The following is a 27,365-nucleotide window of genomic DNA, read 5'->3' on the forward strand; positions in this document are numbered from 1 at the left end:
TCTCCCTTGCTTGTCTGTTTCCTCCTTTTACACAATACTTTAGTGTTTGAGTGATAAAAAATACACCAAGCCGTCACCTTTTTTGCATTTACCATCTATTTATATGCATTAAAAGTAAAGGAATAAGACTGTTTTGAAAATCTAAGGAGCTGAGGGCATAGCAATTTGTGTAAAATGTAGAGAATATAAGAAAAAAAAAAAACATTCTAGTAAAGCACTGTGCAAGACGCCTGGTCCAACATTCTGTTTGTTGATTTAGTAAAATTCTAATGAGACCACATTAGTTTTCATTTTTGGCTACTGAAGTCAGAGCAGTATTTATTAGGGATGTCACAATACCAAAAATTCAGGAATCGATACTGATACCATTAAAATTACACGATTCTCGATACCAAACTCGATACCATGGTAAAAAAAAAAAAGGAAAAAGAACCCATAAACTTAAACAACAAATACTTTAAGTATTTGCATATAAATGAATATTGCTATCAACAGATATTCCTTTTTTTTCTCCCTTTCTCATCTGTTTCCTCTTGTTGCATAATACTTTAGTGCTTGAATGATAAAAAAAATACACCAAGCCATCACCTTTTTTGCATTTATCATCCATTTAAATGCATTAAAAGTAAAGGAATAAGACTATTTTGAAAATGTAAGGAGTCGAGAGACTTGAAATTTGAGTAAAATGTAGAGAATATTAGTAAAAATAATTCTAATAAAGCACTGCGCAAAAGGCCTGGTCCAACATTCTGTTTGTTGGTTTATAACAGTTCTAATATCCACACATACGCATACATATTTGTCTCAATTTAGATCCAATCTGATACATGTTAAGTATGAACAGCAGGAAAAACTACAGTTTCAGGGTAAAAACAGCTTCTATCATTCAAAACAAAGCAAAAATGAACAAAACTAATCAACAAAATGAATAAAATAATCAACAAAATGAACAAAAATGACCAAAATAACCAACAAAAGTCCTGGTCCTACATTCTGTTTATTGGTTTATTACATTTCTAATGTTCACACATATGTATTTGTCTGTGTATTTAGATCCAATCTGATATATTTGAAGTATGAACAGCAGGAAAAACTACAGTTTCAAGGTAAAAACAGCTTCTATAAACCATAGTGGTCATATTTAGTGTGACCTCCTTTTGTATTTAACATGTCTTTAACCCTTTTGTTCACACAATATGAGATTTAAGGCATTAATTTTCTGATGTTTTATAACAGCAAGAAACTGAACAGTAAAATAAAAAAATCATAAATACTAATAGTAGTAGTAAAGTAAAATTATTACAAATTGAGAAAATAATCAACATGAAGCAAAAATGAACAAAACTTATCTAAATAATCAAGAAACTGAACAAAAAGGAAAACAATAACAAGCAGAATAAGTAAAAATGACCAAAATAATCAACAAAATGAACAAAATAATCCAAAGATTGAACAAAAATGAATAAAATAAACCAAATAAATATAAATAAACAAAATTCCAAGGTAAAAACAAAACTTTCAGGATAAAAACAACTTCTATAAACCCAAGTGGTCGTATTTACTGTGACCTCCCTTTGTATTTAACATGTCTTTAACCCTTTAGTTCAGACAATGTGAGATTTATGGCATTAATTTACTGATGTTTTATCCCAGGTTTCATTCAACACATGTCAGATGTTTCAAATTGTTTGTGCTACTTTTTGTCATGGGGTCAGAGGTCACACTAAATATTGACTTTAACCTTTAAAACATATTTAGTTCAGGTTTTTTGTGTCTTTTAAGGCTGTGCATGTATTTCCTGTATTTTTTTTTGCTGTTGTATGTGAAAAAAAGAGAATGAGAAATAAATATATGTTCATCCCAACTGCAGAAACAACAAAGATAAAGGTCACCAAATAATTTTGCACAGCCCTGTAATTGTCAGTAATCATTTGTATCTCATTGTGGCAGCCATATTATAAAGGTATTTATGCTAATATAGTATAAAATGAATGCACTCAGTGATGTTGGAGTAGATGGATTCATGTGGAGTTTGTAATTTCTGAGTTATTTACAGAAAACCTTCAATTTAGCTCCCCTAAGTCATTATTGTGTAAGTAAACATCAAAAACCTTTAAAAAAAAATTATCTATTAAAGTATATTTATTAATTTAGGCTTAGGAGTCATACATATAGTCATGGTATGATGTCCATGACTATGATGCATTGAGTCTGACATGTCTATAACTGATGAAAAAGTAACTCTAAAGGGGAAAAGGCATTTATTTCACTGCATTGTTTCTGTCAGTTTCACATAAATCTGACAAATGAAATGAAACCATGAACAAAAAGTGCACAGTTTTACTTTAGTGTCTCTGCAACTTCTACATCCATGTGCACACCATCAATCCAAGACATAGTGACCCTTGGGAATCCCTTTAGAGCGTCTACATGTTTTATATTGATATTTGGCAGCAGCATGATACAATATATCATATGTTACAATATAATATATGTCTGTTTTGTTAGTAAAGCTGCAGGAGTCAAAATCAGGGAGGAAATTCAAACCGTCCATCTGCAGCTCTCTCCTCTTGGTCCAAATCAAGAGTCTAAATATAAAGATAAAATGAGCGGATGGTGTTTCAGTTTCATGCTGTTATGGAGAAGTAAGGCCATTTATCCAACCTTCAGGACAGAATCTGATCAGCAGTTACTAATTACACCAGTAAATCACATATGAAACCCTCCTGCCTGTGTGAAAACTCCTAAAATTAACCAAATGTGCATCATGGGGTAGATTTTCTAACCTCTTTTCTTTTCTGTTCTCTCAGACCAGCCGAATTACAATATGCTGGAAGGGAATTGTGGATTTTGTTTCCCAGTAATGCTAAAAAATACATAATTACCCCGTCCCTCGAAGGGGAGGCAAGGTGTATTGTTTTTGCTTTGGTTTGTTTGTTTGTTTAACACTCTAGCAGCAAAACTATTGGTTGAATTCAAACCAAATTCGGTTTATAGATTGCCAGTGACCCAGACCCTGTTTACATTTTGGGAACAGTAGGTCAAAGTTCAAATTTTTTATGGCTTTTTAAAATCTTTTTTTTTTCCCCATTTACTTAAAATGGGCAAAATTTCACATGTCTGTCGCAGCAAAACTATTGGTTGAATTTATAGCAAATTTGGTTAACAGATTGCCAATGACCCAGAATAGATCTGTTCACATTTTGGGAACAGTAGGTCAAAGTTCAAATTTTTCATGAATCTTTTTTAATCTTTTTTTTCCCCCGATTTACTTATAATAGGCAAAATTTCATATGTCTGTAGCAGCAAAACTGTTGATTGAATTCATACCAAATTTGGTTTATACATTGCCAGTGATACAGAATAGATGTGGTTACATTTTGGGAAAAATAGGTCAAAGTTCAATTTTTTAAAGAATTTTTTAAATATTTTTCTTCTCCCATTTACTTATAATGGTCAAAATTTCACATTTCTAGAAAAACATCAATTTTGTTTCAATTTACTTCAGACTTGGCACATATATAGAGGCAGTTGTTATACTTACATCAGCACATGCATATACATGATGACATCAGCTGGATCGATGCCAAAATAAGCTACAATACATGTGAGTGGTGGGGTTTGTTGTGCCTGGAACCACTTGTTTATTGTTATGTTAATGAAATCTGGTATCTACTACTCAATGTATAGGAAAGTGTTTATTCATTCATTCATCTTCCAAACCGGTTAATCCTCTGAAGCGATGCAGAGGGTGGAGTTTATCCCAACTTACGTCAATTGAAGGGTTGACGAACAACCATTCACTGTCACATTCACACCAATAAGCGATGTAGAGTGACCTGTTAACACACTTATGTTCATGTGTTTGGATAGTGTGTGTGTGTGTGTGTGTGTGTGGGGGGGGGGGGGCATGCTTTTCCTAGCATGAACCACTGAGCTGACAACTGCAATAGCACAGGAATTCCTGTTAGCATCAGTTAACAAAAGCAGAACCATCAGCAAGTATTTGTTTATTTGTGTGAAAAATGACGCAGAGTTGAAGCCCCGCCCCTTACACTGTGCCTCATCTGACTTCAGAAAAATTATGAATGGTAATCAAAGGAGAGAGAAATTATTTCAGGTTAAATCTGCCAATTTATCCTGTTCCTTCCAACCTAATTTGTGTAAATTTTCTCCTAATTAGCTTGATTTAGATATTCACAGGTTTAAGTGCTTGTTGATTGAGCTGTGATTTTTTTTCCCCAGCACTTGGGTTTATTGAGCTTTTAGCTGACGTTCTACTGATTACATGGATGTATAGAATGTGAATATTTGCATGTAGTATTACCATGGCAACACAGATGAATGCCTGTGATGTGATGAAGACACTTTAAATCTATATTTGCTTTTGCATTATATATACTATATGGACAAAAGTATGTGGACACGCTGAATTCAGGTGTTTCTTTTCCAACAGGGGTCTGGGATACAAAATAATAATGACAAATTTTATAATACAGTTTTATATTGGGATAAATATCATTTCATCGGTTAGTTTGGTTTAAATTGTTATCTTTGCCTCCAAAATGCCTCAGAGATGGGTTTTACTTAATTTCTCTCAACATTGATTGTTTTTGTTTTTTCATCCATGGTTATGGTTTTAAATGTTCTACTTCTAAATTTCTATTTCTATTGATGTTTATAAACTATATGGACAAAAGTATTGAGACACATCATGGCTACAGCTGCAAGATATCCTGTTCATGCTGATTTGGGATTTAAAAAAAAAAAAAAAAAAAAAATCAATATTTCCTTAAGTTTAATGGGAGATTTTTCTTCCAAAGTGAGATGTGAAGAAAGTCGATGGTTAGTTGTGGTAAAAAAAAAAATATTATTTACAGTCAGAGCACTTTAGAGGTAGAACATTTAAAATCATAGTCATGGATTAAAAAAAAAAAAAAAAACAACGCAAAGAGAAATTAAAAGTAAAAACCATCTCTGAGGCATTTTTGAGGCAAATACAAAAATTTAAACAAAGTTTACCAAAGCAATGATATTTATCCCAATATAAAACTATATTATGACATTTGTCAGTATTATTTTATATCCCAGACCCCTGTTAGAAAAGAAACACCTGAATTCGACATTTTCCAATACTTTTGTCCATATAGAATATATTTTAATCAGTATCAGTTCTTTACAAATTTGTTGCATGGGTGAATCTTGCATTTCTTCAGAAATAGTTGTCAATTAAAAATGCCACTAAAATGATTATTCAAAAACACATTATAACAGATGTTTGTAATAGTATTAGAACTATGACCTGAGGTGGGTTTATGTGCGTTTGTGTGTGTTCCCATGTGTGTCCATTCTGATTACCACCGTGTCAAACATCTCCACGATCCCCCTCCCGCTGCCCACATAAGCAGGGTGTGTAAACAGGATGTGGACCCGAGCAACAGTCAACTATTTTAAACCATGGGTACAGCACACAGGCAACCTGCGCTTCATCTCTTCCCGGTCGGAGAGCGGCAGCTGGAGGTAGACTCAACAAAATGGATGAGTTCATGGGCTGGCTGTCTTGGAAGGCATCCATAAGACAAAGGAGAGGTGCTGGGTGGTTTACCTCCCAAAACCTTGCTAACAAAACCGCGGTGACAGAAGGATTTGAGAAGTTGTAGCCAGACTAAACAAACTCTGAGATAAAAAAAAAAAAAAAAAAAACATACCGGCAACTGTGTTTTAAAAGAGGCAAAAAGATCCAAGAAAGAGAAGATTAAGCCGTAGTAAAAACAGTCATCATATTCTCAGTGCTATAGAATGTGTTATTTTCCTTTAATAATTATTTCCTCTTTTTTTTTTGACATAGCAGCGCATCACTGTTCAATTTTCACCTCCATCTGTGTGATTATTAATCAGATCACACATCAATTGCCAGAACCAGCAAAGAAATTCAGCCTGTAATAAAACTGTCATGTGCTGTGGTATAAAGACAGATGTTGCCAGTTGTGTGATAACATAATTAAACTGTTCTGTGAGGGATTCCATAAAATTATTCAAATTGGACGAGCACTATCATTTTACCAATAAAGCAATTTAGGGCAATATGCAGTGTCATAACACTGATGTTATCCTCTCTGCCAGATTTTCCAATAAGTTGGAGCCTGTGCGTGGCCTCCTGTGACAATATGAACAGCGTACATGAAGATACCAGAGCTCCCAGTAATAGAGGAGTATGAAAAGTAAGACCACGGGGACATGGATCTCTTTAAGTGTGCATGTGTAAAAAAGAAAGTTGGTGTGGCTCAGTGGGATTACGCACCACAGCCATTACTCAAAAGAATCCAGAGCAGAGAAACCTTTATCACACATGTCAAATATTCAGCACCGAGCTGCAGATATAGGATTCTGCAGGAGAGGAAAGACAGAGATACACTATATGGACAAAAGTATTGGGACATGTTGAATTCAGGTGTTTCGTTTCTAACAGGGGTCTGGGATACAAAACAGTAAGGACAAATGTCATAATTTAGTTTTATACTGGGATAAATATCACTGCTTTGGTTAACTTTGTTTAAATTGTTATCTTTGTTTCTAAAATGCCTCAGAGATGGATTTTACTTAATTTCTCTCAACAGTGATTTTGCTTTGTTTTTTTGTTCTTTTCATCCATGACTATGATTTTAAATGTTCTACCTCTAAATTTCTAAAATATTTTTCATACTCTGATTGCAAATAATAATTTTCTACCACAACCAACCATCTACTTTCTTCACATCTCACTTAGAAAGAAAAATCTCCCATTAAACTTTAAGGAAATATTGATGTTTTTATCTCAAATCATCATGGACAGGACATCTTACAGCTGTAGCCATGATATGTCCCAATACTTTTGTCCATATAATGTACCAACAGAAATTTATCTCAGGAGTAGAGTGTGAATGCTGTGTTATTTCTCGTGTATGTTTTTCAAGTGTCTCTGCCTGTTGCCCTCGGCTCAACATTTTTTTCCCCGCCCTTTCCGCTGTACCTCAAAGACTTTGGAAAAATGGTAGTCAATGGAGAGAAAAATGACTTCAGGTTGAATTTGCCAATTTAGCCTGCTCCTTCTAACATAATGTGTTATTTTTCTCCTAATTAGCTTGTTTTAGATGTGTATTAGCACATTTAAGTCCTTTTTATTCGAGTTGTGATTTGTTTTACAGCAACTGGGTTTATTAAGCTTTTAGCACAAATTCTTCTGTTTATATGGATGTATAGAATGTTAATATTGTTATGTAAATGGACGGCACTTACATAACACATTTTATACACTTTCATGATGCCCAAAGTGTTTTACAAAGCCTCACATTCACCCATTCACGCATGCACTCATACACCAGTGGGCGGCTGCTGCCATGCAAGGCCCTACTGGGAGCAATTTAGGGCTCAGTGTCTTGCCCAAGGACACTTCGACATGTGGACAGGATTTGAACCGTCGACCCTTCAGTCATTGTACGACTGCTCCACCAGCTGAGCTACAGTCGCCCATTTAGTATTACCATGGCAACACAGACGGAACCAACGTACAAGAACCCAGTACCAGGGACAACTGGGTACTTGTGATGTGATGAAGACACTTTAAATCTATATTTGCTTTTGCATTATATACACTATATCACAGGTGTCAAACATGCGGCCCGGGGGCCAAATCTGGCCCGCCAAAGGTTCCATTCCGGCCCACAGGATGAAAGTGCATAAATTAACCTGAAGGTTGTCAAAATCATTTTGGTTCAGGTTCCACATACAGGCCAATGTGATCTATGGAAAAAAGAACTACACAATAACCCATAAATAATGACAACTACAAATTTTCTTTGTGAAAAATTATGTCGAAAAAATGTTAGTGAAAAAAATAACATTCCATTGTGAAAATATTTACATCTACATAACTACTCTTTCACAATAAAACGCAAATAAATACATAAATGAAAACAAAAAATGAACAACCCCAAATGTGCAATTTTAACAATATTCTGCCTGCTACTAAATGTTTTGTGCATTTATGGATCCACTGTGATCTGTAGTTGTTTTAATAATAAGAGAAGATGTAATATTGTAGAAATTGTTCAAATTTCAGTTCCAAACTCCAAAATTTTAACAATATTCTGCCTGTTACCAAATGTTTATGCAACATTGTGTGTAATGTACATGTATAAATAATAAGTCGAGGCATAATATTGTTAAAATTGCACTAATTTTTCAAATGAAATTTAAATTTTTTCAGGTTATTCACATCTTTTTTGTAAAATGTAAATATTTTCATAATTTAATTGGGGGTTTTTTGTACTAAAACAAAAGAAAAACTTGGATTTGTCATTATTTATAGGTTATTCAGTCATTATTTTACAGGTCTGGCCCACTTGAGATCAAATTGGGCTAAATATGGCCCCTGAACCAAAATGAGTTTGACACCCCTGCACTATATGGACAAAAGTATGTGGACATGTTGAATTCGGGTGTTTCTTTTCTAACAGATCTGTCATACAAAACAATAATGACAAATGTCATAATGTAGTTTTAAATTGGAATAAATATCACTGCATTGGTTAGTTTGGTTTAAATTGTTATCTTTGCTTCTAAAATGCTTCAGAGATGGTTTTTACTTAATTTCCCTCCACACTGATTTTGCTTTGTTTTTTGTTCTTTTCATCCATGACTATGATTTTAAATGTTCTACCTCTAAATTTCTAAAATATTTTTCGTGCTCTGACTGTAAATAATAATTTTCTACAACAACTAACCATCTACTTTCTTCACATCTCACTTAGGAAGAAAAATCTCCCATTAACTTTAAGGAAATATTGACATTTATATCTCAAATCATCATGTACAGAACATTTTACAGCTGTAGACATAATGTGTCCCAATACTTTTGTCCATATAGCGCACCAACAGGAATTTAGCTCAGGAGTAGAGTGTGAATGCTGTGTTATTCCTCGTGTAGGTTTTTCGAGCGTCTCTGCCTGTTGCCCTCGGCTCGGCGGCGGCGTACATGTGATTAGCAGATATCTGAGGCTGTAAACGCTCTGTGGCCTCATCTCTGACCTCATGTTGTTACCTCTCTCAGTCTGACCATTAGCCTATAATCTGGACCAGACACCAGGAACCAGCAGGGCCTGCTCTGCCTGGCCTGGCCTCTGGGCCTCCATTCTGGACTACATGAGCGTGTGCATGTGCACTGTTTAATTGTGTGTTATGCCGCTGTAGTCATGGGCTGTCGGAGCAAATATCTGTGTCCATTCTGTTGTAAACATGTATATACACTGAACAAAAATATAAACGCACCACTTTTGTTTTTGCTCCCATTTTTCATGAGCTGAACTCAAAGATCTAAAACTTTTTCTGTGTACACACAAGGTTTATTTCTCTCAAATATTGTTCACAAATCTGTCTAAATTTGTGTTAGTGAACACTTCTTCTTTGCTGAGATAATCCATCCACCTCACAGGTGTGGCATATCAAGATGCTGATTCGACAGAATGATTTTTGCACAGGTGTGCCTTAGGCTGGCCACAATAAAAAGCCACTCCAAAATGTGCAGTTTTATCACAGCACAATACCACAGATGTCACAAGTTTTGAGGGAATATGCAATTGGCATGCTGACTTCAGGAATCTCCACCAGAGCTTTTGCCTGTGAATTGAATGTTCATTTCTCTACCATAAACCATCTCCAAAGCTGTTTCAGAGAATTCGTGAAGAAGACTGTGTGAGAAAAATGGTGGTCACACCAAATACTGACTGGTTTTCTGACCCCCCTGGACCACCCAATACAGTAAAACTGCACATTTTAGAGTGGCCTTTTATTGTGGCCAGCCTAAGTCACACCTGTGCAATAATCCTGCTGTCTAATCAGCATCTTGATATGCCACACCTGTGAGGTGGATGGATTATCTCAGCAAACGACAAAGGAGAAGTGCTCACTAACAGATTTAGACAAATTTATAACAATATTTGAGAGAAATAGGCCTTTTGTGTACATAGAAAAAGTTTTAGATCTTTGAGTTCAGCTCATGAAAAATGGGAGCAAACACAAAAGTGGTGCGTTTATATTTTTGTTCAGTGTAGTTATTAGAGTTTTATTACTTATTACAATTATTATTATTACTATTTTGCATTGTTTGTCTTTTGCATTATAGATATGTACATTTTTTTTATTGCACCTTATTCTGTTGCTGCCTCGACCGTTGAATTTCTCCGTTGTGGGATCAATGCAGTCTCTAATCTCATCTAATCTAATCTAATGTAATCTAATCTCAATCAATTAATCAATCAATCAATCAAATTTTATTTATATAGCGCCAAATCATAACAAAAGTTATCCCATGACACTTTACATATCGAGCCAGTCGAAACCAGACTCTAAGCCAGTCTAATCTAAAATACTAAAATTTACTGCATTTTACTTTCTACTCATGTTTAAATTCATTTATTTTAAGGATAAGATGCCAAAAAAAACCGAAACACCAAAAAAACTTCCACGTAAATATGTCCAAAGTTCAATTTTACCAAAAGTTATGCAATCCAATATGGCTACCATCATGTGACATCACACTATGCAAATTAGATGAGCACATTTACTCCCATGATACCCAATATTTTTCTCATTTACAGTATGAATTTATCTCGAGCCACATCCAAACTACAGCTTTTTGAAATCTTGATATTAAATGTTTTTTTGAAAGAAATTCAGGCGCCTAAAGGTTTACCTTTTTCTGTGATTCTGAATAGTCTGTACTGTAGTCTAAATAAAAATTGCATTACCTCACTTGATTCCCATTGCAAACTGAAATGTATAAAAACAAATATACCAACAACCTTAACGCTGCTTTTGGAAAGTAAAACTAATTCTAACTGTCTGTAAGATGTACTGTAAGAACATATATACACTTCACAATACTCCATAGCACCCCTAGTGGTAAGTAATATTATATAATTTACTGCCTACAGAGGAATTACAGCTACTGTTTCAGCTACATTATGGTATGGCTATAAAAATTCCTACTTTACAGGAAATTAAATCCGGTGCACCAGTTGCTCCAGTGTATCACCAGTATGTGTGTGTGTGTGTGTTTCTTCCCCTGAAGCTCAGCATGAAGCAGATGACGATGGCGGTGGCTAAGACGTGCATTTCCACCTTCTCGAGCCTCCACATGGGACGCTGAAGGCCTTGCATTATGCAAACAGGAACTGCGTGCCCACTCAGCTCTTTCTGTGGCCACTGTGTCACTGTGTCTGCTCTGTACACGCAAACACCACAGCCACCCTGACCACGCAGGAAGAACCGAGGTACAGCACATACTGGGCTGAGGGGGGTGGGGGTGGGGGGTTCCTACAATACATAACAAAGCTTTGGATGGATGTGTGTGTGTGTGCAATAAAACTTAATACTCATACTTCACTGCTGTTTTTTCTTTGATATAATGTTGGCTTGTATTTGTAAAGTATCACTAAAAGGAAGAGACGAGTGGATATTTTAGAAATCGCTGTAACTTGATTAAAAAGTTATTAATATTTAATGCTCTACAGTTGGACAGAATTTTGAGCAACAAAATTGCGAGTGCGGTTACATAACATAGCTGATGTAATAAATGCGCTGCTGAAATTGACCATACATCACAGGAAATATGTACAGGGACTCCAATGTCCTGAAGACAGCAGGTTGAAAGCTGATATAACTCCCTAACAACGTTAATGTCACTGTAGGTTTATTTGACTACTACAGCTACAGGCGGCCTCTCTCCCAACACAACTTCCTGTTGCAGAATGCTTTGAATCACAAATCACAAAACAGGTTATTGCAAAAACACAACTCTTTCATACTATTGTTTTTGTTTTATTCTCTCAGCAAAAGTATCTTCACTTCCTCATGAAGAAAAAAAAGCGTTAAAAACCACAACTTCTGCAACACAAACAAATAACAGAAGGAAAATGTGCGTACTCAGATTCCAGGGCCAACACTTACATTTATTTAAAAAAAAAAAAAAATCACACTTGTGTTGCACAGTATCAGCAGGTTTAACAAAGCCAAATTTCTGACTGTAAGACATTTTTAAGGTGTCAGACCTTCCATTCACATAAATAACAGTCCAACAGGCCTCATAGTTATTGTGTTGAACCAGTCGGAACCATCTCATGTTTCATTTCCGTTTGTACATGACTAATGTTGACATTCAAACTGTTAAAGTTCATACCTGAACCCCTCCACCCATCAGTGACTGTTGGAGTTATACACCAACATGCACAAAAAATACACCAAAATACAGTTAAAAATAAAAAAAAAAAGCACCAAAATATACAAAAAAAACAAACAAACTAAAATACACATAAAATGATGAAGTACTCTAAAATGTGCTAAAAAAAAAAAAAGCAAACAAAAAACACCAAAAAATACAGTAAAATTCACTTAAATACACTAAAATATTCTAAATACTCAGAGTATCTACAGGTTTGATGAAGCCAAATTTATGATTTTTTAAACACATTTTTTCTTCATCTTTGGTCAAATTTTAGACCTTTCATTTACATAATTTCCCTGTGGAATTAATAAAGTAATCTGACTCTGAAATAACAGTCCAACAGGCCTCTTACACTGTTTTCAGACCAGCCAGCCCGGTGTCAGAGCCGATTCCTGCACCAGTTACACGTGGACGGCCTGTGCTCATACCATTATTTGAGCCTATGATGCGTCATTGACAGAGGGCATTGTTTCACCACCAAAAAACCCCCCAAAAAACAAAAAAAAAGCCATACGAAAGCGGACATGTTCACGGCAGAGACAATAAGAACAGTACTATGGATGCCATCATCGTCTACCTGCCAGCATTTGTACTCTTCATACAGATCAGTATTTATCTGCTCCATGCCATGCTCCAAAATCTGCTGTGGAGAAGAAAGGCAGCGACGCCGAATCCAGAGATGTAACCTCAGCAGGCGAACACGGATCGACCTAGTGACGTCTACTAATGTCGTCATGATTCGCTTAGAAAAATAAAGTTTTGCTTGGTGCCCATTGGGAACCAAATTTCCACTTCCTGAACGCTCTGTTTTTTGGTGTGAATACATCAGCCGGTTTGAGATTAGGTGCGGGAACTGGCACCAGCATGGTTCTGTCGGTCTGAAAACAGGTAAAGTTATTGTGTTGAACCAGTCTTAACCATGTCCATTAACGTTACATTTCCATTTGTCCATGTCTAATGTTTCTGCTACTGACGTTCAAACTGCTAAAGCTCATACCTGAACCCCTCCACCCATCAATGACTGTTGGAGGCTCCACTCATTCCCATCTCCGTTAAGATAAAATGATCAACACTAATTACACATTTGATTAATTCCGTGCAAAGGTTTATAAAGAAAATATAGGAAACATAATTTATTGTTAAGACCTTTTAGTGTCAGATTTAAGGATTAATTATCAGTTTTAAGGATAATTAAGGCCTTAATTTTGACTTTTTAAGGATCCTCAGACACACTGTTATAAAAAATCATAAATGCTAAAAACGAAACACACAACAAGTCAGGGTGAATCAACTTAAACGTCTACATATTGCAACATAACATTTGAGTTCCTCAAAGAGTGAAATCCACAGCAAATGTCCACAGCATCTTAAAAGCAAAGAGGCTTTTTTTTCCTCCTCCCTTTTCAACAAACAGTATGTGCCTTACTAATAGAGATGCTTAAATCAAGCTTATGGTCCACTTCCCCCAAATCTGACTAGTCCACAAGATGAATTCCCCTGTCAGAATCAAGATGATCAAACAGATTACAATTATTTCATCCCCCATCTTTATTAATGAGGACTGTCTTTCATAGTTATGTTCCCTAATAAGAATAAATGATATGTCACTGCCAGGTTTGTTGTTCCCACTCACTCAGGGGACTCTCAGACGTTTGCACTTTGAGTCACAGAAAAATTTCGACTGATTTTAGCTTCACCTAAATGGGTATTAGCGTCTCAGATGTTTTGTAGAGAACAAAGAAAGTGACAAAAAAAAGCCCTCGGTGTGTCAGTTAGACATGCGTTAGCGCGAGCCACAAATAAAACTTAAAAGAAAAGACTGAAATGACACAAAAGTAAAAAGTTATCAAGTAATTGAGCGAAGATTGTAATACCCTGGGGACAATTAACATGATTCATGGTGCATGAGTGAAAATCCTGGGTTAGTCTAATGGGAGAATAAAAAGACTGCCAGCCTGCCTGCCTTCCCAGTAACACCACCCTGGTAAGTAGCCTATCAAAGCCCAGTGTCAGGAGCTGAGAGTGAGACATCTCATCCTTCGTCCCCATCCATGCGCCATTTATCACACTCAACAATTAATACGCCTCCCTCGGTTTCAACGGCTGCAGGAATTAAACAGAAATTGTTCAAATGGCATAAAAGACCAAGCGCTCACTATTGACTACAGTAAAAGGCACAGGAGAGAAAATGTGACTGTAATATGCTGGTAATAAACTGAAACAGTAAAGAAACGCCATCTGTGTTTTCCTTTCTTTAAATGCCAGGACGGATCCTGTGGAGTAATGCTTCTTTCTGGTTGACTACAAAACAGGGACCATGCTTGGACGACTGGCTCCGTTCGAGCAGGAAGGCTTTATTTCCGTCACCCTTCTTGATGTCAAGTGCACATCCATGACACTCCTGCCCCCCCACCCCCCACCCCACCCCCCCGCACCTCACATTCATCAAAGTTGTAACCCTGTTGTCTTTGTAGAGCGAATCAGAATGTGCCCCTGGCAAAGAATGAAGGAAAAGTCAACAGGAATTAAGTTTCAGTGCAACTGTTTACTCAACTGTGGCCTGCAGTTATTGAAATTTTATCCATGGTTTTGTGTGACTACTGCAGTAATGAATTCAGTATGGCTGTGATTTTCTCACTGACGACATGCTCATTTTGAGCTGGAAAAAAAGATGGTCTGGAGGTGGGGTCTGGGACTGGGGTCTGGAGACGGGGGTGTGGGGATGAGGGGTTGAGGGGAGGATCTGGAGCCTAAAGGCCCAGCTCTGAGCCTGTGGAGCAGAGTGTGTACGGACACACCCTCCCAGATGAGGAGGTCAGCAAACACTTCTCTGACATTTAAGTCCACTACATGTCCTAAAAAGTGTCCCAGGGCAACAACAGCTGGGGACAGTTCTCATTGTGTGCATACTGTATCTCTATATCAATTATAAATATAAGACTTTTTTTAATGCATGTGCTGTTTTATATTTGTTGAAAAGACTAGGATCAATATTGGTAGTTGAGATAGGGACATGATTTACCTGAATTAAAATTAAATATGTATTCTCTTTTGTTGTATATCTTGCAGTGATAACATTGGAATTTTTTTTGTTTGTTTTCACGTGGATACATTATGTTAACTGTAAATAGGGTTAGGCAAAATAAGTCTTAATTTCAGCCTAAACCCTTTTGGTCGCATTGCATATGGAACAATGGATATGTTGTTTTTGTTTGTTGTTTAAACTAATTAACGACCGAATAAACTACTACTACTACTACTACTACTACAACTACTACTACTACTACTACTATCACTGGTATATTTTAATTTACAAAACAATTTTAGAGACTTTCTTCTTATCTATGTTCATCGTTAACCTGGAATCATGGAAGTTACAATCTGCACTCAATGAAAACTTCGACACTGTTTGTTCTAAAGATAGGGACTGAATTAGGAAAGAAATATTTTCGGTTTTCAGCTCCTGAGTCTGAGTTCCATCTACAAAACACTGATTCCTTTGACTGATTTTAAAGTGAGCGTTAAATCTCTAGAAAAAGGCTGCTGGTCTGTAAATGTTTCAACTGATTGTATATATTTCTGTGTTTGCAAATGCTTTTATTATTGTATAACTGTAATGATTAATGTAATTATTTTTATTATTATTATTGAAAAAGAGATCACCTATCTCAATGGGCCCTACCTGATTAAATAAAAAAATGAAAAAAAAATGTCAGTTATGAGGTCATGTATCCACTTTAACAATTTACTGAAACACTTAAATTTGCTGTTTTTTTCCTAGGAAGATTTGATAAGACAGTTATTGTCACTGATAAATGTTTCAGAGTTTCAAAATATTACATTAATTGTAAAGTATATAATTTTTGCTACTATGGGCATCTGAAATTTAATTAAAAAAAAAAAAAAAAAAAAAAAACTGACATTGTGCAACAGCATGGGATCATGGGAGATGTTGTTTCCATCGTCCCTGCTGATGGAAACTCGTGCAGACAGTCATGCTTACAGATGAGATGATGTATTTTACAGATTTATCCACATTACATTTACTGACATATATAGTTACTTGAGGTAATTTCATTCTAAGCAAGTTGTTGCAACATTAAAAAAAAAAAAAAAAAAAAGGTTAAAGCTTAACTTGCTTTATTATCCTCTGAGGGGAATTTAGTCTGTGTTTTACTCAGTATCTAAATTACATGTTTACTTAAAATTATAGGGGCCGACTTATCTAATGTTAAGTTAGCTTTTAGCATTTAGCATTAGCTCACGGTAAACATTAGCCTGGCAGGCTGTGTATTATAGCAGGTGAAATCAGGAATTCACAAACTTTTCAGACCAAAAGCTAAATGCTGTGTCCCCTGAGAACCAGAATTTAGGAAATTATGTCATGACTTACATTTTTTAAAATCATTTTCATCTTGGTGTGTCTTGTCATTTACGATGGAACCTATTCCTCTGGATTTCTGTTGTTTTTGTTGAGGTTTCCAACCTTTTCAACATCGCAAATTTCTGGTGACCCCAGACATTCAAAACTGAGACAATTTTTTTTGCTAACAGCACTTTGTTTTTAATCATGCAATACTTTGCTATACTATGATGCAAAAAAACATACATTTTATGCAACATTTAGACTATATAATGTATATAATGCACCTTGTTGATGTCTGCTTCTCAGTTTCTCTTAGATGTCTTGGCAGGGCTAGGCAGGCGAAGAAATGTTTCCATTCTCTGTTCATTCCAGTTTTCTGACTGCAACTGTGTCCGGGCAGGTTGAAGAGTAGTAACGCACACAGTCACATGATCAGGTCCATCAAGATATGCCCTCTCAGATATTATATCCTGCATTTTATTTGAACTTGATTTTTATTAGGAAAAGTGTGTGGTGTTTTAATTATAATGAAATATATATTAAATCATTAAAAAGCATGTTATTAGTAATTTTATTTTTCTAATTTTTTTATCAATTACTAGAAGTTTCAGGTGACCCCATTGTTGCAAAACACTGGGTTAACATTTATAAACTCTTACAGAGAACGCTCTTCTTCTATCTTAAACAGGAAAATGAATTCACAAATCTTCTTATTGTTATGTGCAGTATTACACTCACTGGTGACCTGATGAAAACAGCTCTGACCCATTTTGAGCTTTGACCCTGATGTTTGGGAAACACAGGCCTAGATTAGCATAAACATATACTAATAATTTATTTTTTTATATTAAGATTACTGCATTGCAACTGACATGAAAATAATAAAAGACATGCAGTGGGGCCAATATTCCAGTTACTATTACTACTACTGACATTGTCTGCCATAACAGTATTGAGAGGTGACCAAGTTAAGAAGGGTTTTATATCAACTAAAATTATATATTCATCTGAACTGTAGCACATAGTTACACAAATAAACCAAATACGTGACTGGGTCAATGTCATTTTCAGATGTTTTAACACACAAATGTTACATATTAAACCTTTCATACACCGTCGTGCACCGTCTTGACATAATCAGGTATGACAGAATAATTTGACAGAGTCATGTACCACAATGTCACAATATCATACTGCATCATGATGTCTTAATGGTTCTGCTGAGAGATGAAAAAATGCTAATAGTGGATTATTATACGTTGCAGTGCCATATCCTCCAGTTTCCACGCTGCAGCATTGTTGCTCACCATGTACAAAAGCTGATGGATGTGCTGTGACAACAGACAGCGGCAAAGAGCCTGTGCATCATCACCAAACAGCTCCTGACAACAACCCTAGTCGTCCTGTCGGATAGACCGAGATAGCAGAAGACACACTGATCTTTTCAATGTTGTTTCCTTAAACACAGTGTCGTGTGCCACACATAACGCTGACACCAACAGAAAGAGCTTGTCTGTTTGCTTCAAGCCTAAGATGCTGAAAATGTTTTGGGCTTCAGCGACAATAACGCCGCCGTGCATCTCGGCGTCTCATTGGTTACGACGGCAGAGCATGGCATTAGTTGTGAGTGTGAGGTGTGTTTACAATGAGCCAGAGGAAAACGCTGTCATCCCATTGGATGTCATGGTTTCTTAACTGTCTACAAAATCCTATGGCACCTACACACTTAAAATATGTCCGAACAGAATGATGAATATTTTACAGAAATGCAGATGCTGCATGCTACGATAAACACGTTCACAACTAAACACAATCACACAGAGAGAGCACTTCCCCTTCTTTAAATATTAAAAAAGCGCCCCAATATACATAAATAATAATAATGATAATGTGTTTATGTACTAGATGTACTTTGAGGAGGAATTAAATATTAAGTGGCACTTTAAGAGGGAGACCGGGCCTGCTGCTGTTGACGGGTCTTAATAAAGTGAAGACAGGTGTGAAAGGAGAGCCGCTCTACCTGGTGCTGTTGGAGATGCAGGAGGTCGGCGGCGGTCACCTCTACTGACGGCGTGGCGCTCTTGGGTCGCCCCTCTCTGGACCCGCCTTCCATGCTCGCACCTCCATTCTGATTGGCTGGTCCATTGCTCGTCGCCTCCGTCCCAGATTCTTGCATCATGACTTAAAAGCCTGAGAGAAGACACAGAAAGAGAGAAAACAGGGACAGAGAGAGCAGAAAGAAAAGGGTGAAACAGCTGTTAAAACACACAGCAATGAGGTCGCATTTCAACTCTGGGCCAAACTATAAACATCTGTCATATCCTTCCCACACAATTTCACTTTTATTGCAGGTTTCCCTGTTGGTTTGTGCTTCTCTGTTTCTTGTTTGTTTGCTTGTAGCATATGCAATGAGGCAAACACACATGCACACGCTCTACCAGACTGCTTCTCCACAGGGTAATGAACTGCTTCTTTGTTTTGTCTTTTACAGCACAGATCTTTCACAGATGACAAGTCCATACAGGGCTGGAGAAGGAGGACTCAGGTTTTGTTTGTATTCTCCATTATGGAGTGTATGGAGGGGTGGGGGTCCGGCACACACTAGGAGAGGAACCCAACCTGAGTTGAATGAGAGCAGAGGAGCCCAAGAAAACACTGGACCTCCAAAACAAAACACTTTCTATGGAAATGGATATATTTACTTGCATGGCTCCCAGAAGAACCACGGCAGAATGGCTTTTTAATGGGAAACAGGGCGACTGTGTGAGGCCTGCCAAAGGATCTCCATGAGAAACATCCAATCTGAGGCCAGGCGAAAACAGTCAAATCCTTCAGGGATGCTCAATTAACACCAAAATACAGGTTTGAATATAAATAAACCCCTTTAAGTTATGAAAAAGATGTTGTCTGTCATAACTAAATCTAACTTAAAAGGATAATATACAAATACTGGCCGTGTACTTTCGCTTCATGCTATTTTTGCTTTATGTAAATACGACAGAGGTGATCAGTGTTAAATGAACATAGAGCTCTTTGCTTATATTCAAAGTCCTCTATTCTGCTCTTGGATACACAAAAACCAGACAGACATGCCATCTTCCCCCATGCCCCCCCGTGCCCCCCCAGCCCTCTCTGGGGATGGGTGCCAGTGACACTGGTGCATATCTGTGCCTCTATTCCTCAAATCAGTGGAATGATTTACAGCTATTGTGCGTTGGATGCAGGCCTCGCTGGTGCACCGCGTCTAGCCTCCCAATTCCAGGGTGGTTAATGAAGCTGACCAAGTCAGGCAGAAGCAAATTAACTTGGCTGATTAATTATTTATATGAAGCAGAATAAATGCCTTTAAAACACTGGGCCTCATCATGAAAGAAGGTGAAAATGGAACTAAATGCAGATTTATGGTGTTGCATTTAAGGCTTGTAATAGGAAGGCCAGTGTGTGTTAATAGTGCTCAAATACATGGGCACAGCGTCTCTAGAGATGCAGGTCTAAACAAGATGCAGACACACACCCAGACAGACACCATGGGGACACACACTCAAGCTGACAGATAGGAAATTGAGGTTGACAACTTGTCACATAAGAATATTTACAGAGTGTAGGTGTAGATAATAATCTAGACATGGCTTTATTAAAAAATAAACAGCCTCATAAGTAGTGCAGATCATCTAAATCATGACACTGGGGGTTTGCATCAGTAGTATTTAAGAGCTAAAACTGGACCAGAACACAACATGAACCCAAGTGGTTTACTTCTCCTCTCCTGTAGAAACCCTTCTTGCAAGAAGCATATCCGAGTGAGTCATCTGACACTGTGGCCTGTGCCGGTTCAGTTGTGTGTCACAACGCCCCCACACTCAGGGGCCTGTCTGAGCAGCCTGGGCCCGGCCTACGGGCCCTGTTCTCTAGGCTGGGGCTACAGCCACCCCCCCTCCCCTCCAAAAACCCTCCCCTCTCCCTCCAGACAGATGTTGACCCAGCTCACCCCTCCAGTCTGGCACGGCCTCCCTCCATAATGGGATTTTCTAAACAAGGAGTAAGCAAGGAGTACTGTGGGATGGGATGCAGCCAGCCACGACTCCATCTACAGGCCCCTGCTCGCACTGACTCCCCTTCTGAGACACCAATTAGAAACACACATTCTCCAGCAAAATTAAATGCCATTTGAAATAAACCATGTGCTGACGTTATTCACCCCCACTTATTTTTCAAATAAAAGACATTTTTCCACATCCACAGAAAAAAAAGAAGGCCAGCGATTTTTTTCCAAAGCTACATAAAAGGGGGGGGTGGGAGTAATGGCTATTATACATGCACTGTCATTCCATGCAAAATTTTCATAATTATAACGGAAAGGCGTAAATTTCCAAATGTATGGCATCTCCAAAAGTAATCAAGAGAATGAGCTGCAGGGCTATTTTAATGTATGCAAAACTAGTGACCCACAATAAAGGAGAGAAAGGCTACAATGAATGCAAAGTAATGCGCGCATGCTTGGAACCGGCACTGATGAGGGGATGGCTAAAATTAACACCCAATTAATTTTCGAATTGACAAACAAATGAAACCCATAAATCTACTTTCTCATTAATTTTACCACAGAATAATTCAAAGCTGCAATATCATGAGCAAAAAATTGGAGGAAAAAAGAAAATGGAAAATGGGCATTATCCATCATAAATATCAAGCAGATAGGAAAGAGCCTTATTAGAGAGTTGTGCTGATAACAATGTTAATCTGTGAAGCACTGAGGCAGGGACGCCATCATCAGCTGAGACCGGGGCAGCTCAGCCACGTGACTCGGCCCCGCGTTTGTTTATCTATGTATTTATTTTCACTTTGCTCAGGGGATAGCCCTCGCCTGTGATGACTCAAAATGCTCCCAAGTTTTTCCATCCATTACACTTATTCCACATATTCAGCTGTAATTGTGAGCTAAGCGTCCTGCTAAAAGGGACATAGATACTGGGGTTAAGCACGTATGTACTGAGGGTCTAAACCAGGGGTGTCACACTCATTTTAGTTCAGGGGCCTCATTTAGCACAATATGATCCAAAGTGGGCCGGACCAGTAAAATAAAAACTTCATTTATATATTTTTTTAATGTCAGCTCCAAACTTTTCACTATGTTTTAGAGTGAAAAAAGTTAAATTACATCAAGAAAAAGTTTACATCTACAAACTATCCTTTAAAAAATATGAATAACATGAACAACCTGAAATTTATTTAGAAAATTAAGTGCAATTTTTTACAATAATATGCCACAGTTTATCATTTACACTTGTGCATTGCAACTTACAGATCACAGAGGATCTACAAATACACAAAACATTTAGTAACAGGCAGAATATTGATAAAAATGCTCTTACTTCTCTTAGGACATTTCTGGTTGTTCATATTTGCTCAGGTTATTCAGATTTTTTGTGAAAGGATAGTTTGCAGATGTAAATATTTTCACGTTTATTTATTTATTTATTACATTAAAACACAGAGATTACAGGTTATTATGATAGTATTTAACTGATCTGATCCATTTGAGATTGAATTGGGTTGAACTTGGCTCCTGAACTAAAATGATTGTTAATATCTAAAGTGAAATTTTCACATTTCACAAATTCATCCCATGGGCCGGATTAGACCCTATGGCGGACCAGTTTTGGCCCGCGGGCCCTATGTTTGACATCTGTGATCTAAACAGAAACATTTCAGAACACAACAAACAGAAAAAAAAACCCTGCTCATTATTAATGGAGCATGGCAGTTTTTTTTTTCATCTGAGCTGGAAAAAAAGTTTTAAAAGAATCAAAATAATGGAAATTCCAGGGGATCAAAGCGAGGCAACAAGAGTTTGTATGAAAAGAACTGGCTGTGCTGCTGATTATTAGATGCCTGCCTGGTCTTTGCAAAGGAGGTGGGGGGGGTTGCTTGCAAAACAAAACAAGTGTTTGGAACAAACACTGGATAATAAAAAAAGGTCAGAGTTTCTGTTTGTTTACAGTTTGTTTTGTTTTCCCTGCCTGGAATATGGGGAGTACAGTACAAACAGGAGTCACATGTCTCCCACCTGACCAGTCAGGTTGAAGGTTAAGAACAGCCGGCGGCCAGAGCTCATCAGCCCTGCCTCGCTCCTCGTCTTCCCCCCTCGCTGGAAATCTAATGCCTGTCCCCCTGTCATGGTTGCCTGGAATTCAACAGCTCAAACAAGTCAGCAGTCGATTCAAGGTAGGGTCGGCCGGCGCAGCTGTGCTTTGACCCTTCTACTTGTTCTGTTTTTCTTTAATGCTCATGACAGTAAAGCCTCAGCGGCCACCTGCTTCGATTTGCCAAGTTCTCACACAGCCCCTGTTTACACAAGCACACAACAAAAGCACAACATTTCTTGGGTGGGAGATAAAGACACACAAAGGAGGAGACAATGGGGAGAGGTTCACTTTAGAGCTGTTTAGGTTCGGCTCGGTTGCTAGACTAGACAACACATCAGCGCGCTCCGAAGATACAACACAATTCTTCTCAAGGTTTTTTAAGACTGTTATGTTTTGCTGTATTTTGGCTGCTGATTCCAGGGAAAAGTCAAAAGACAAACACAAGCTGTATGTTAAATAATCCATTATCACAGCTCTCATCACTGATAACAAACTACTCTGGGAATCCGTCTCTTGGAACATCAACTGGACAGCAGATAGAGAAACTGGGCTACATCCCAATAAGTTTTCCAAACTGCACTCCCACACCCTTTACTGTCTCACAAACCAGCACCGCCGTCGTAAACACCATAGACCGGAGAAAACCGTGACGCCACTCATCAGCCTTATCAATTACTGCTTTTTGGAGTCAGAATTGACCGTATTTGGACAAACTAGTGGACAGAGGGGATGATGGGTAATCTAATGCTAACTTACTGACAGTCTTGTTAGTAGAGCACAGAAATAAGACGATGCTGACATGTGTTTTCTTTCAACGTTAGATAATTTATGATTGTTTTCTGGTTACATGAACTGAAGACAAACGTGGCCAAAAAATACTTACTTTACTAAAACTATAAGCTGTGTATGACAAGAGAAACATGTCTGCTATTAAAAAAAAAAAACAGGTTGATTATTTTGGTTGAGCTGGAAACTTAGTACAATTTCCCATAATTTTATACAATTTTAATAAAGCAAAACCTCAATATATTGCCCTATCGCCCTAATTCCTTTGCATTATCAGCTAAAACACTATAATGTTACACTAATTTTAGTTTTACTTAATTCACATCTACTTTACTCAGTAGCTGAACAAGGATTTGATCATTTGCATCATGTTGTTTGTGTCGTGACTCTAGGTTTCTGAAGTGTTCCTCTGCTTGCCCTCTGACCATGAATTCCAAAATTCAGACTTTTCCTTCTAAGACATAAAAAATTGATGTTTATATGAATATTTTTACTGTATTGTCCAGGTTTACTTGTATCATTAACCACTATTACGTTACAGCTGTTGGGATAAAAACTCTTTTTCTTTAATAAACAGAAGCACAGAAAGTCCAACTTCGTATGTGAGTGACTTTATATCATCTGAACTTCTATTAGCCCAAATTTTTGTTGTCTAGCTCAAAATTTCCATCCCACAGTGGCAGGTTTGTTATTTGTGTGGTATGGTGGGGTGGTGTAGTGTGCCCCCCCCCCCATTTCCCCCACCAGTGTAAACAGGTACATATAGGTTAGTTGTCCTCTCAGTACCCCTGATCACAATGTAGATAAAGACCTTCAATGGCAACTCACTACTCCTAATGTGTACTACATGCTAATTGCTAATGCTAATGGTAATGGTAATGCTAGGTACTGTGTGTGTACTATGGGTAATATACAGACACCAAAAATCCCTATGGGGAAAATGAAGTGAGTTAACCTCAACTTTATTTTTGCAAAAACGACAACAACCCAGAAATATTTCGAATTATTTCTAAAAGGTAGTGGAAGGGGGGCAACCATTTTTGTGTGAAGTTTGCATGTTCTCTCCGGGTACTCCGGCTTCCTCCCACCATCCAAAGACATGCACTGATAGGTTAATTCGTCAACCTAAAAAATTGCCCATAGGTGTAAATGTGACAGTGACTGTGAATACGCCATAATTGTTTGTCAGCAGTAGCGGTTGTAGTAAAAACTGAAAATATGTCCAAACCTTGAGCCGATTACTTAAAATATTCAGTTGTTGGTTGTATTAATGAACACAAGCGGCCGAACGGATCAGAAAGCACGGTCAACAACCTGGAGGGGGTGGGGCCTGAAGTGGCTCATTTGCATTTAAAGGGCCAGTGGTCAAAACTACCTTTCTGGTGTCATTACTCAGAAAAAGGGTTGAAGATGGACCTGTGGAGTTGAATTAATGAAGAATTCAGACCCAAGCAGAGCATTTACAGTTTATGTAGACCACAGGGAAATGTTTGAAAATGCAGAATTCCATTTAAAAAAAGCAAAATATCACTCCTTTAAGTCTCTGGCAGCCACATTTTATTAAGCCAGCATCTAGTGGCTGTCAGTGGTATTACACTCTAAGGTTCTGATGTGATGCCTTCAGTTTGATAAAGACTTAACTAATGTAGACTCAAGTCACACCCGATTCTCCTTTTCTGCCTATTTACTGCTTGGAAGAACGAACAGAAAGGGTCGATATCCTACCCAAAAAAGACATGACATTCTGACTGTGTAATCTTGTGAGCTACTTCAGCCAAGTCACAAACAATCCAAGCGTATCTCTAGACAGCTGTGCCAATATCGCAGGAATAAACAAGCCACCACGAACGCAACACCCAACGTCACCTTCCCAGACCTCACATCCATAAGTTCTCCCCAGACCTGGTTCGGGGTATGAGCAGACCACTCACACTGGCAAACAAAGCAGCTGTTTGTTTAATAAGTGATTGCTGCCATGGCTACAGTAAACAGGAGGAGCAGGGGGTTTGTGTTTATGAACAAACACATCTCCTTGCTGGAGCCATTTAATATTAACCAGGTGGAATGATCAGCCGATTTCCTAGGTGACACTCAGGGCAGGCATAGTGTAAACAAGTTCTGGGAGGGGGGAATAGAAGGGGGCGGGCTTTAGGGAATCAAGGTCGATGCAAATGCAGCTCTGTCTAGAATAAACAGCCAGGCAGAAGTCAAGATAAACAAAAAGTCATTCTTCTGACATGTGAAGATGCATTAAGCTGGTGTGTTGCAGCTGCTTGCGAGCCACCGTGAACGCGAACAGGACGTCAGCAGCGGCGGTGGCGGTGCTGGGGTGGGCAGTCAAACGTGTTGGTGGTCTCCAATGGAAACGCATTATTGTCAAGCAAAGCAACCAAGTGTTTCTTCCAGACCCAACAAACAGTGGCTCCTCACAACACCGCGGCGAGGAACTTGTAAAAACATGTTAAACATTTACCCTGTTCAATTATTCAGTAACTGGGTTTGTGGAAATAACAAAGGGCTCCAGAGGCTGGCACTCAAAACATCAGGATACTGAGGAAACAACAGAGTGAAAGGAATTAGGTGGAACCGAACAGACAAAGGTGTTTTCTATCATAAATCAAAGTCGCTTTGATGATTTTATTAATGTGTGACTTGGTGAAATTCTCCATCTGCATGATCAAACATTTCACTGTCACTAAACAGGGAGTCATTAGAGAAGATGAAGTCATGGAACATGGGGACTTCCAAGCTGCATGCCACCTTGGAAATTAATGCTTTACTCATGCAAGAACTCAAACTTAAAGGCTCAGTGAGTCCTTTCCACCACTAGGGGTCTCTCAATCACAACAATAACAAAAACAGGGAACTAGGGGATCATGAAAGTTAAGGTTTGCATCTCATGACAATTCACGTTCATAGATGAGATCATGTATTAAACTTATATTCACACTATGTTTAGCAATAAATTTATGCTATGTGAGAGGTAACATAAAACATTAGTATTAACGTCACTAAATACGATGTGACTAGAATTAGCCTAGGTGATAACACAATGTTGATAAGTACAGATATATTATTTTTCTCACTGTAATTAAGAAAAATGTCCAAACATTGGTCACTTTTCCATTGACCCTCAAATTGCGCGAATATAACTTGCACATAAAAATTTACCTAATTGAAAAACATCAATTTTGCCAAAACTTTTGTTTTTTGATTAAAAGTTTTTGCGCTGGCAAGAAGTGGTTTTTTGGGCATAGTGCAAATGGTATATCATGGAAAACTGCAATAGAAAGACCTTTTTCTGCAACTAGAGTCACATGAATAAAAAAAATGGATGTTGACGGACGTTACAACAAGCGAAGAAGAAGAGTTTTGAAAGAAACATGGTGTGGTGTGTGTGGACACACCAGGAAACTGAATCATTTTTTAATTTAGTACAGGATAGAGGGGTAATATATAATAATAATGAATATATTTGTAAATCAATGTGATATTTACGTTGGTCGCCATGTTTATGGAATGACTTCTCGTGTCATCTCGCAATAATAAATAAAACAAATCATCGCATTTGTGACTTAATGGAAAAACCCTCATTATGCACTTCTGTTTTTTTCAACATTTAGTAAATATCGGTAAAGTTTTGCACATATGTCCAATGGAAAAGCAACTAGTGTTAATTCCAACACTGAAATAGTCCAATCATACCAATTAATGATCATGTTTGTTGCATTTAAGACAATATTTAACCATATGGCTTCTTAAGATTTCAAAACACAAATCGGCCAGTAGACTTAATGCGTAAATATCA

General features: G+C 37.6%; 1 protein-coding gene across 1 annotated transcript in view; it reads right to left on the minus strand.

Annotated features, from left to right (window-relative positions):
* The window catches only part of foxp1b (forkhead box P1b), a 155,559-nt gene that overhangs the window by 99,870 nt on the left and 28,324 nt on the right, over nucleotides 1-27,365 (minus strand). Inside the window, 1 exon segment of the mRNA XM_030134624.1 lies at nucleotides 18,646-18,815. Coding sequence (XP_029990484.1) covers nucleotides 18,646-18,804 — 159 coding nt within the window. The 5' untranslated portion in view covers nucleotides 18,805-18,815.

This window comes from Sphaeramia orbicularis, chromosome 5 (genome assembly GCF_902148855.1).
Source record: "Sphaeramia orbicularis chromosome 5, fSphaOr1.1, whole genome shotgun sequence".
Taxonomy (NCBI): Eukaryota; Metazoa; Chordata; class Actinopteri; order Kurtiformes; family Apogonidae; genus Sphaeramia; species Sphaeramia orbicularis.